Source organism: Symsagittifera roscoffensis, chromosome 4 (assembly GCF_963678635.1).
Source record: "Symsagittifera roscoffensis chromosome 4, txSymRosc1.1, whole genome shotgun sequence".
Classification (NCBI taxonomy): domain Eukaryota; kingdom Metazoa; phylum Xenacoelomorpha; order Acoela; family Convolutidae; genus Symsagittifera; species Symsagittifera roscoffensis.
Window position 1 is genome coordinate 47,155,282 of NC_087065.1, and position 13,019 is coordinate 47,168,300.

At 36.3% G+C, this 13,019-nt stretch overlaps 1 protein-coding gene across 5 annotated transcripts in view; it reads right to left on the reverse strand.

Annotated features, from left to right (window-relative positions):
• Window positions 1–4,761: 4,761 nt before the first annotated feature.
• LOC134844471 (peripheral plasma membrane protein CASK-like) overlaps window positions 4,762–13,019 on the reverse strand; it is a 55,318-nt gene continuing 47,060 nt past the window's right edge. For all 5 annotated transcript variants that reach the window (XM_063861171.1, XM_063861169.1, XM_063861172.1 and 2 more), the window contains 6 exons: window positions 9,048–9,233; window positions 8,528–8,817; window positions 8,017–8,225; window positions 7,501–7,712; window positions 6,292–6,390; window positions 4,762–6,084 (listed from right to left, as the gene is read on the reverse strand). In XM_063861171.1, the coding sequence (XP_063717241.1) occupies window positions 5,710–6,084; window positions 6,292–6,390; window positions 7,501–7,712; window positions 8,017–8,225; window positions 8,528–8,817; window positions 9,048–9,233 (1,371 nt within the window). In that variant the 3' untranslated portion in view covers window positions 4,762–5,709. The remainder of the gene's footprint in view (window positions 6,085–6,291; window positions 6,391–7,500; window positions 7,713–8,016; window positions 8,226–8,527; window positions 8,818–9,047; window positions 9,234–13,019) is intronic.

The following is a 13,019-nucleotide window of genomic DNA, read 5'->3' on the forward strand; positions in this document are numbered from 1 at the left end:
AGCATATAAAAAGGAAGGGTTGTCAATATTTTCTGGCATATCGTTTATATATAAAGAAAACAAGAAAACTGCCTTAACTGATCCATGTGGACCACCACTTGTCACATTGCGGGAATGAGACAATGTATTATGAAGAAAAACTATTGCACCAAACACGAAGGTTTTTCACCGTGTCTGCCAAAACTGTTTGTTCTCCATTAATAGATAAAAGATCGCTTCAATGGTAACGCTTGTTTGATTTTTGAAATCTTATTTGTTCAACTTTCTCATAATTGAAGTCAATTCTGTTTCTGTTGCCCCGGTGATTCTATTATTTAATTCCGTTCGAATCGAAGAAAGGTCAAATCAATTTCCGATAATTTTTGTATTGTCAGCATATAAAAAGGAAGGGTTGTCAATATTTTCTGGCATATCGTTTATATATAAAGAAAACAAGAAAACTGCCTTAACTGATCCATGTGGACCACCACTTGTCACATTGCGGGAATGAGACAATGTATTATGAAGAAAAACTATTTGTTTTCTGTTTGTGAGATAAGATGCGAAAAATTGAAGAAACTCATGGTCGAAGCCAGTTTTGGCAAGCTTGTATAAAATTATGTTTTGTACTTGAATAAAAACAAACTGTTGCCAATTTCACTGACATTATTCAAAAACGATTTAATTTTGTATAAAATTATGTTATGGCTAATAGAGTCGAAAGCTTTTGCAATATCTAAAAGCAGTGTAATACGTAATTCTCCTTGTTCTAATTTCTTGTATACAATATCACAGTACAATATAAGGTTTGCCACAGTTGAATGATGGTTTCTAAAACCATGTTGGTTTAAACACAATTTTCTTTGAATGAACCCTTTTATCTTGTTATATAAAACTCGTTCAAATATTAAGGCGAGTGCAGGAAGTATTGAAAAAGGCCTATAAATTTCAATTTTCCTACGAGAAGCTTTTTTGTCAAAAGATTATTGTGTGCTACTTTCCAGATATCTGGAAACTGTTTATTACTGACTATGCAAATTAAACAGTTCAACAATATCATTCAAACAGAACTTTAAAACGATAACTAATATGTTGGGAGATATACCATCAACTGAATTTGTTCCTGACTTGCATTTACCCAATTCGTTAAAAATTTCGCATTGCGAAACGAAAGTATCTGATAAGTGTATTCCTGGAAAAATTCTTTCGCTTGTAACATTCAATGGTTCATTGTCTATTCTGAACACAGATGCTAGAAACTCATCAAAACATCACAGATTGCAAAATCGAAGCATAAACAGGTATTTTTGTATGACATTTTCTTGGGCACTTTTGCCTTTCCATTCGTCGATCCGAGAAATATGAAAGTCATTTTCAAATCGAAGTCTTTCATTGACTCAAAGTAATTAGTTTTGTCCAGTTCTAAAGAATCATTCAAATCTTGCTTGCAGCGTTTAACTTTCTCGTCAGAATAATTTGCCGTCTGAAGGCGATGACGTCTGAAGGCGATGCCGTCTGAAGGCGATTTTCAGCATTTATTGAGTGTGAAGACATCCAATGGGGGAATTAGAGCGACGAATTGTATTTTTTGGAATATATTTATCAACGGCGTGATAATATCACCCATAGAACTTTTTAAGCATTCTGTTTGCATCATTCGGGCATTGAAGTCTTTTGTTGAAGAAAAACAAACGCAATGATTCGGAGTCTGCTTTGCAAATACAGTAACGGTTTAGATTTATCTGTTCCGTTTTAATTTCAAATGCTATTTGACAGGAAAGTGCAGGATCATCTGAGAAGCTTTGGTTTATTTCGAAGTTAGTACATAAAAAAGAATTGTCTGTTAATATTACGTCTCGCTGTAAAAGCTCCCTATCTGTCAGTAAACCAAGGTTGAAGTTCGCAATTATTTTCAAAAAACTAGGGTCACGTTTGTCATCACTTGATAAAGTATTCTAATCAACTGAAGTTAAGTTCAGATCGCCGCATAAAATCCATTGCGTTGTGTTCAAGTTAGATTCTACTATACGAAAGTTGAGTTGTTTGTTCACTTCACTCAAAAAATTTTCAAATATTATTCCGTTTAGAGTATAAGGACTGTCATGCGGTGGATTGTAAATGGCTGTTACGCAAAGCATTAGTTTATTCAGCTTCACAAACAAATATGAACCAAGGTCAAAAATGACTGATTGATCATCGATGACATTTAATTTAGAAGATGTTTTAACCGCAATTAGGACTCCTCCATGAGGTACACTTTCCCTATCAGAACGGTGAATTACTTCATAAACATCTGTGCAGAAAATTGCAGTATTTTCAACATGTTTATCAAACAATGTCAGGTTGATCGATTCGCAAAAAATAGTCCAGCTTGATTTTCCGTTCAAATGTTAAAATTGGTCTGCAATTAAGTGACAAAAGCTTTATGTCCTTTAGTAGTCAAGAGGAAGAGTTTCCCTTACCAAGAATTCGATCACACTCAGGGTTCCAGATTTTTTTTGAATTCTGATTTTTCTTTTTGCATCAAAGTACTCAAATTGTATCTGTATTTCAGAATTTTCCTCTCATTCTGATAGTCCGCATAATTCATGAATTCCTTGATATACATATTCGAGTTCTTTAGCTTTCTCAATGACAGAAAAATAAGTTTATGATGCCAAGGAGATGGAATGTAAAAGACAAGAGGTCTTGAATTGTAAGGTTGTTCTTTAAGAAGTCTAAAACAGTCGCTCACGGTTATTTCTTTAAGTTCCATCCTGTCTCTGAACATTTGCAGCAAACTATTTCTGTCCCTTTCAATTTGTACAACTTTATCGTCTTGTATATTTTCTGCTAATCCATATATCACTAGTTTCTTTCCAATAAGCCTAGAGTCTGTTTTAGCTTGGTTTGGGATGGGAGCATTATTAGATGTTGTAGATAAACTGCTCTGGTTTGTTATATTTTCGCGCAAAACGCTAATATATATCTCAATTGAGGAAAAATCGTTGCCCGTTCTAATGGACTGCTTCAAAGAAGCAAGGTTTTTTATATCCGAAGTTTCTTTCTGAATAGACAATATTTGGTCGCTTATCTGTTGTATTGACAGTTTACATCGGCTAAATCGTTTTGGATCGCTAAGTTTGCCTTTTGGATTTCGTTTAAGATTTTCTCGGATTGTTTCAATTTATCACTTTTTTTTTGTCTAAAGACTCCTCGCTTTTCCAGAATAAACCTTTTACTTTGCCTAAATTTTGGAGGACTTTCTCAGGCAATTTGTTAGTCATCGTGAAACCAGGTTTCGCAAATGTCACATGAATGACAATTAAATTCGCATTCATTTCCGCAAATTTTACATGGATATTCAGGATCTTCAAGTAATAAAACACATCTGTTTATTAGACGTTTTACGTTTCATTTTTGGCATTTTCCTGGTAAAACTTGGGGGAATGATTGGATTGATCTCACTAAGCTGAACGATCCGCTCCAAATCTCAATTGAATCCGGATGCCTTCAATCCAGCCCAAGTGTCCACCAATAGGGATCAGTTGGAGTGTTCTTCAAAAATCCACTACAGGGTATATTTCTGTTCAGGCCCCCCACGCGCACAGATTCACTGGTCAGCTTGGTTTTCAGGTCCCCCACGCGCTTAGTTTCTTTGGAGATGCGCACAGATTTACTGCTCAGCTTGGATTTCAGGCTCACCACGCGCTTAGTTTCACTGGTGATCTGATATAGTATTGGGACGCAAAAAGGAAGCAATTTTATTTAAAACAGAAATATTTTTAGATACATTTTTTTTTCAAAGCAAACCGCACGTGCAAACTGCAATATAATTTAGTGGATCGGTGAGCGTTACTTCATTTTTTTTCTTTGTTTTTCAGTTCTTTGTTGGGTTAAAGGAAACTGAGTTTCGTGTATTGAGTGTTAAAAACTTCATCCATGTTTAGCTTCAAATTTTTCTGCCATTAAGGGATTTTTCAGACCCTTCCACAGATTTGGTTCTAATTACGGGGCCAACCACTTCAGAACATCTTTCTCGTTCGCTGTTTTTCCATCAAAACATGTTTCAGGTTTTATGAAATAGGGTAATAGGGCTTGAAAGGTTATCTAGTTTGCGTTCATCGCGCTTCTGTGCTAGTTTTTTCTTCTTAAGATAATGACTTGATTTTAAGAACATCATCGCAAACAATAAAAGTGTGATCGCTCGTTTTATTGACACTTCAAAACCTTCTCGAAATTTGTGCTTGACCATTTTCGAAGCTCAACTCTTATACCTAGCTTCACAGCTTCGAAAAATTAAGGTTGATATTTAAACCGATGTCCAGAAGTTACTGATCAATTTGCCGAAAAATTCGCATCTTAAATGAAACAACGTGACAATTGTGTAGGAAAGCACACGTCACCCCTAATATTGAATCTCAAATTTCATCAACTGAATCATCTATTACTAAAATAACAGCCATTTGAACTACTTTCATGCCCTCATGAATAGTCTTAAATCCAATCGAGCTGTTTTCGAACAACTTGGAAACGCGATATACAATATTGGGCAACGAATACATCTACTTAAACGCTGAAATTCTCATGCCTTAAGTGCCTGATAGCTCTCGATGGCTCCCTTGAAGTGCCAGCTGGCCATGATTACACAACATAGCCATTTTCAACGGTTATACAGGGCTGTATCTGATTAAACTGACATAAAATTCTGCTTGTCTTCAGCGGTCAAATATGCGGTGTGAAAGTCGAGGCATGTAAATTCTATCTTCTGGAAAATTTGCTACTGAGCTCAAAATAAAACCATAATTTGGAGCCTTTTATTTCGAATGAGCAGACAGGATAAAATAAATCGTTCATTTATCAGTCAAAATTGACATATTGACAGTAAAAATACAATAAAATTCCGAATTATTGCAAAATAGAGTTCTACAGTGAAAATCTACGTAATGATTCATAAATGTTCATTTTAATTAAATAAATATTCCATTGCTGAGTAGATGATTGATTCTAGCAGAGATGGGTTTACTACTTCCTTGTATGTTAACAAAGAAACAAAGAGCTAACCATCAAACAAATGCACTGACCTTAACACTACACCAGGGAAATCAATCCAAAAAACAACCCACGCAGAGCGTATTTCGATTTTGAAAATAACGCAGAGACAGGGGCTTAAGTAATCTAATTACAAATTTTACAAAATCCAGACTTTTGATTGAAGCGGGTTTTGCCCTACATTTTGAATTAGAAATGCAATATGCTAGAGATACAAAGTGATAGCAACGCGCATCTATGGGGTAAAATATGCACGTGAGGTTACTTACTAGACTACACATGATGGACGGTTTATAAAGCCCTGCTGTACCAACTGAGCCTATCATTTTCTATCCCCTGAGATTCACCTGCAAGGAGTTCTAACCTCATTAGATTTAGAGTTAGAACACGTTGCACTCGTTAACAATTGACTGCAGAATGTAACGCAAAAAACGGAAAGCTTTGCATCAAGGCGCGAAGAAACATGAATTAAACTTTTTAGTAACTTAACTTCCTCGAGCAGAGCATTTCATTTTTTTTGAAGATACATTTATATTTTGTTAATTTGGGATCTGATCTCTGCAGCCAAAAATCATACAGAGGATAGTTTTGATACGTTAACTCAATTTACTTCGAAAGAAATAAGTTCAGACCACTTATGTTCGAGCTGCGTATTCAACAATTTAGATAGACAATGACCTATTTAAACTAATTCTTCTGCTAACTGAGTTGATTACTAGCACTGTTGTTTTTAACCGACCCATTGCTACTTTTCAGTTGAGTTCTTTGCTGTTGACTCAGAGCTATACTCTCACTGTTCAATGTAGAGTTCGTCGCCTGAGGAGCATTCGTAGCTGATAATGATGATGAGAAGTAGGATGAAGAGGTGGCGGCGGAGCCTTGCGGGTGCACCGAGGATGAGACCCAGCTGATAGGAACCCACTCGTGAGCATTCGTACACACTCTGTCGAATGCGCCCCGAATGAGTTCGACTGTTTTCGCGATCTGTCGGTTCTCTAGTTGCATGTCGAAGAGTGCTCGGTAGTGTCTGTCTATTTCGTTGGAGACATGCAACAGCTGTTCAAGCGATTGAGCCTGAAAAACAATTAAGGCATTACAAGTTTGAAGTCCATCATGATAAGTATTCCTTCTTTGCTTGAGGTTGATACAACGTATCCCAGATAACCAAACACAATCACGAAACAACAGTGCATTGCAGAACGGTTTCTCTTTTCCCAGCTGATGTTTCCCTTTTCCTGCTCGACAAAATGGCTTTAAAACTTTTTTTCTCGGTTGACTTACTATACTTGCGTCGTCACGAGACGAGCTGTCGAATGTCCTAGGCGCGTCAACAAAGACAACATAAGGCATGTATTTGGAATTCCTCAACTTCTTGATAGACTGAAACATAAAACAATTCCACATCGAAAACTGTTATTTTGCCTTATAAAAGCCTGTCATCATGGTTTACAACGTACTATTAATGAGTGACATATGAATGAATGCTTTCATCTGCGGGATTGTTATAAAGATCTAATACGCTCGCTAATTGAAATTTTTCTTTGATCCAATAAGTGATGCAAACTGTCTCATTGAGTCAAAACATCGCCAACAGAAGGTTGGAAAAGTGTAGTATAAGAACAAGGAAACCGAAAGAAAAATGGATTTAAAAAGTTAATAATTTTGCTATTTTCGAATTTCAAAGAAAAAATATCAGGTTACAGCTATTTGAGTTTCAAGAACAATTTACGATTCACACTTTTAGATAAAAATGACCCAAATAAAATAAACTGGATCATTGATTAAATTTTCTTTTCCGCTGGAAAATCCAAAAACAAAATTCCTTTTTCGAAACTTGAATTCTACTACGTTTTTCGTGACCTTTACGCAGTAGCAGATTTAGGGGGGGGGGGGGGGGGGGGTGGGTTCGAATATCTGCCGACCCAAAGGCCCCCTCCCCTTTGTACTATATTGAGAAGATATCCATTTTTGGCTGACTAACCCTAAAATTGTTCCAAAGGCACCATCGGCGCCAAAATAAACTAATTTTGAGGTTGGAGCTCGCGCCAAAAAAACGGTTTTTTTTTGGTAAGCTTAAAAACGTTTTTTTTTGGTTTGTTCAAAAAATTGCCAGCGGCGCAGAAAACGGTCGAAATAGGGTCTTTATGATGATTTGGGAGAGCTCAGAAAATCAATTTGTTTGACCTTTTGAAAATCCGCCTTCCCCTCGAGAAAACCCTAGATCCGCCCCTGCCTTTACCAGACATGTTTGATAGTGGCGTTTGTTTTCTTTTGAAAAAGGAAGTAAACTGAACTTAACAGCCAATCAAAAGTCAAACCGTGAATTTTTTTTTTGAAAAATCAGGACTTTTTCTGGGATAAAAAAACAAAAAATCATCATCATGACCTATATATGAGTGTGCACTACGCTTATCGAGACTTAAAACTGACTTCGTTCTTTAACAATAAATTAATTGAGTTGAATGGAACTTAAAAGGGTTATGGCCTCACATCTGGTTCGATGTCCATGACTGGAATGAGATTTGAGGCCATGATGCGGTCTATGGTGTCGTACTTGGTGCCGAACCAGGCCTCGTTGTACTTGCCCACCTCCAGGTACTCTCCCCTGTTGGCCGAGGCCACTAACTCATGGTGGGGCACATGGTGGAACAGTGAGTTGCCATTCTCGTCTACAGCATCACTGTCCACAGGCTTACTCGTATCTGAACAAACCCACAAAACCCAAATATGTAGCCCAAAAAGTCCCACCGTATTTTAAACAGAGACAAACAAGGTTTTGCGAATTCAATCGAGACTAGAGTTACAAAACTTGATTGAATCTCAAGTAGAATTGGACAACATCAGTCAAAAAACCCCATAGAAAGGAAAACTATCGGAAGCTAAATCAAATTCAATATCATAATTTTCAAGGACTCATTAAGAATATAAATAAATTCTTCTGTAAAACCAAAATGAACTTGACTGCATTCGGAATTTGTCAATAGGCTAACATGTGTGCAGACTCACGTGGTTTTGGGTATGCGAAGCGGTGGTCGACCTGAATGAGTGCATTCTTGATGCTTCTCCTGCCGACTCCAGGTGCGCCTACTAGCAGCAGACTCCTGCGAGGCATGCACTCCTTCAGCTGCACTACCCGCTCATAGATCTCATCCTCACTCAGCTCCACCACATTCAGTCTCTTGTTCTTCCGCCGCGAGAAGAAGCCACATGTCGACCTGCATTAATCGTCACAATTAAACGCATGAGAACTAGTTTTTAACTTAACCATCACCACTTAAGACTTGAACCGGTTTTGTTTCTAGACCGTCTCTGAAACGGCATAAAGAGTGATCCGTTTATGCCTTTAGATGTTTTGTATCATCTCTCTGAATGAATAATGAATCTAGGGCCATAAAATTTCAAATCTAATAGCAAAAAATCCAGGGCCATAAAATTCAGCCGCTATGGCTCAACGTATATTATTATTTCCGGACTCAAGGAAGCTTGTTAGAAAATATTGATATAAAATGCAATATACCTAATTTTTTCCGCACTTGTCAGCTGTTCGTTTCTTATCGTCTCCATCCTCCACAAACACGAAGGCACCAGACCCACTTTGCGACCACCCGACTGACCCCCACTGCTACTCAACACACTCCCACCCTTCTCCAGCACTTCCAGATCTTCTGGCACCGAATTGGCAGACTCATTCGCTCTGCATACTATTCTGGCCTGCCACCACCTTTGATTTTCAGTGAGTGGCGTCATCGCGTGTCCGCCGCCACCGGATATTGAAGATTTATTAAAATCTGATGAGTTACCGGAGAACTGAAATAAAAGATCACCAGATTAAATATTAAAAACACTTTTTTCAGAAAATTATCGAAACGAACCAAGCTTATGACATCAACTGACATTGAATTAGTATCATTTAAGGCAATATCATTCCTTTTGACTATTTCACCAAGCTTGGACATAATTAGTACCCAAACTGGGATACGTATTCATAAAAGTCTATTCTACCAATATGAAGTTAACTTCAAATGTTGAGCTCTGACCTGGTGATTGGGATTATTTAGACTGGCCAGCGACTGGACTGATCGAGAGAAGTCTGGTTCGGGGGTCTTGTGCTTGAGGATCTGTAGGATGTCTCTGGCTTGAAAGGCAAGTCCGAATGCAGCCGCAGCTTGACTTGTAGCGTCTTCCTCCGGTCTGTAGTCGAACATTGCACGCACGAAGAAAGACTAAAGCACAAATAGGCGTGCACTACTTACTACCCAACATGATGCACTGCGTACCAACAGTATCATTCGTAGCAATAAAAAAAAACGTACTAACGGAAACTTGAGACAACAAAATCGCTTGATTTAAAAAAAAAACGAGTAAGTTCAGTGAAATAGAAGCTTATGTAAGATTTGTCGAATAAGTTTAATGCGCTTTAAATGAACAATATTTTATGTCGTTGACTCCAGATTAACATTTCATTTCATGTTGACTCAAAATGTCATTCTGTATGTTTTATTCAATAAACCTTTTTTCGCAAGCGTTGAAATTAATGCCACCAGCGGATAATTAACTACGCGAAATTTCATAAGTACGACATCAAACGATCAACAATAAAAACTAAGATGGCAATTTAGCTTGGGTTGGCAAAAAGCCGACGATAATTCGAATGATAGCGTATGTAAGCTTTCAATAGTCATTTATACTCACTTTAGGCGAAATTCTGATACAAACAAATGTTGTTTATAGGATATTAAGACGGAGTTAAAATCATTCCGTAATCTTTTTTCAATAAACTTTTGTTTGCGCTAGCAACGCCACCAGCGAATATTTCATTCGGATTACTTTTTAGAGAAGATTGGTCATATTTAAATGTGTCTCAGTTTTTTCAATAAGGTGACATTAAACAATTTATAATGGAAATTCGAGACGACGATTTAGCTTCAGTTGGCAGAGTTAGCCGACGCTAGCTCGGTGAAATAGAAGCTTGTGTAGATTTGATCAAAAATTACATTCACTTAGTCTGCAAGATACCCACTGTTGTTTATTCCAAATTAAGAAAGAATTCAATTTCATTCTGTACATTTCATCCAATAAACTTCTATTTTCGCAAGCGTTGACACTTCAAGTATTACTCTCAGTAACGCCACCTGCGAATATTTCATCCGGATTACTTTTTAGAGATTATTGGTCAGATTTAACTGTGTCTCAAATTTTTTCAATAAGGTGACATTAAACAATTTATAATGGAAATTCGAGACGACGATTTAGCTTCAGTTGGCAGAATTAGCCGACGCTAGCTCGGTGAAATAGAAGCTTGTGTAGATTTGATCAAAAATTACATTCACTTAGACTGCAAGATACCCACTGTTGTTTATTCCAAATTAAGAAAGAATTCAACTTCATTCTGTACATTTCATCCAATAAACTTCTATTTTCGCAAGCGTTGACACTTCAAGTATTACTCTCAGTAACGCCACCTGCGAATATTTCATCCGGATTACTTTTTAGAGATTATTGGTCATATTTAACTGTGTCTCAATTTTTTCAATAAGGTGACATTAAACAATTTATAATGGAAATTCGAGACGACGATTTAGCTTCAGTTGGCAGAATTAGCCGACGCTAGCTCGGTGAAATAGAAGCTTGTGTAGATTTGATCAAAAATTACATTCACTTAGACTGCAAGATACCCACTGTTGTTTATTCCAAATTAAGAAAGAATTCAACTTCATTCTGTACATTTCATCCAATAAACTTCTATTTTCGCAAGCGTTGACACTTCAAGTATTACTCTCAGTAACGCCACCAGCGAATATTTCATCCGGATTACTTTTTAGAGATTATTGGTCATATTTAACTGTGTCTCAATTTTTTCAATAAGGTGACATTAAACAATTTATAATGGAAATTCGAGACGACGATTTAGCTTCAGTGGCAGAATTAGCTGACGCTAGTTCGGTGAAATAGAAGCTTGGGTAGGTTTGATCAAAAATTACATTCACTTAATTTGCATGATACCCACTGTTATTTATTCCAAATTAAGAAAGAATTCAATTTCATTCTATACATTTCATCCAATAAACTTCTATTTTCGCAAGCGTTGACACTTCAAGTAATACCCTCAGTAACGCCACCAGCGGATAATTAACAGCAAAGATTTTGGAAAAAATGACATCAAATGATCAGTAATAGAAACTGAGATGACGATAACTCAGTGGTAGCGTATTCAGGCTTTGAGTAGTAATTAAAATTCATTTGAGCCTAAACTTTGGGACAAGGACAGTTGCTTATAGAGATGAAGACGGAGTTTACGTTATTCAGTAAACTTTTTTCAATTAACTTCTAATAGGTCATTCGTTTTAGTGAAAAAATGGTCGTATTAAATTTTTCCTCAATATTTTGAACAAGATGACATAAAACTCATGAAAACTTCAGACGATGATTTTGCTACAGTTGGCAGAAGCATGATTATAATTTGATTCTACAATTCATTCAGGTTTCGACTATCAATATCGAAGGTATTAACACAATGATCTCAGAATGAGCTCTTGAAATCGAGCAAAACAGATTCATCTCTAAGCAAACCATAGCTAGCGTTCGTAGTTCAGGTTAAAGATCGGTAACAACATTTAAAATGTGACTCCAGTAGGTAACCGGATAAATTTCATGCAAAACGTCAGACACTAGTCCCTGTTAAAACTGTTTCAATTGTTAAACTATTTCAGGCAAAAGTAAGACCTAAAAAATCTATATCATTCATCTACCAACTTCTGAAACCAGAAAACCATGATACTCTAAAATATCATTTTAAGACGTATTTTCGTTTTTTGGTATTCTACAGTCATCGAATAGATCTTTGGAGGCTCCTCCAATAGATGCATGGCTTTTCATTACTCAAACATGGGCTCTGTATCAAAATGTAGATAAATTGTTTCGTAGTTTGGTAGAGAAACTCGAAGAATTTCAGAAACTGTCATGCGAATGACGAAAAATGGTTTTGCTTCAGTTGGCAGAACTAGCTGAAATAGTCCAGCGAAAGAGAAGCTAATACACGAGGAACCGCTGAATTCAAACATTTCACGGATATTTCATTCTAATACCAGAATATTCGTCTTTTTGAACTGTGCCTCAACAATTTGATACATCCATCAGATTTCGAACTTCAGACAAAAAAAATATAGAGCTCTTTGATTTTCTAGAAAAATTTTCGATGAACACTTTTTTGATTAACTGAGATTAAAAATTAATCCGCTAAAATCTGAATTACAAAATCCACTTTCGAAATAAGAAGTCGATCACATTTTCCCGACCTGTACACTTTTTTGTTCGATAGTAAAATTTACCTTCCTTATAACAAGGGAAATGAACTGAACTTGAAAAGCATAGCCAACATATAATTGAAAAAAAGTCATGAACGCAAGGAAACAGAATAAAACACTGACTTAATTTTTGAAAAAATTCACAACTTTCAAAATTCCAAGCAAAAAATAGATGCCCATAAGGCTCTTTGAAATTCTAGAACAATTTATGTTTGGCATTTTAAAATCAATTTGAGAAAACTGTCTCAATCAAAAAACTTTTTAATTCGCTTGGAATAAAAACATTACTTAATAAATTCATTCCATTTTAGTAAGTTAAAAAAGCCCATAAACAAATTCCATTTTCAAAATTAGACGTCGATCTCGTTTTTTGAGACAGTTACACTTTTACTGTTCAATAATGGAGTTTGCCTTCCTTTCAACAAAGGAAATGAAGTGTACTGAAAGAGAAATCAAATGTCGAACCGCGAAAAATCAAATTTTAGTGTGAACCACGAAAACCCAAATTTTAGTGAAAAAAAAAATCAAATTTTGATGAGAAATCAAACTTTGGTGGTGGTATCAATTTTCGTTTTGCAGATATCAAATACTTTTTTTGATGTTTTTCTATATAAGTGTTAAGATAATATGGCTGTTGCCGGAAAAACCCTCAGTAACGCCATTAGCGAATATTTTATTCGGATTGCTTTTTAGAGAAGATTGGTC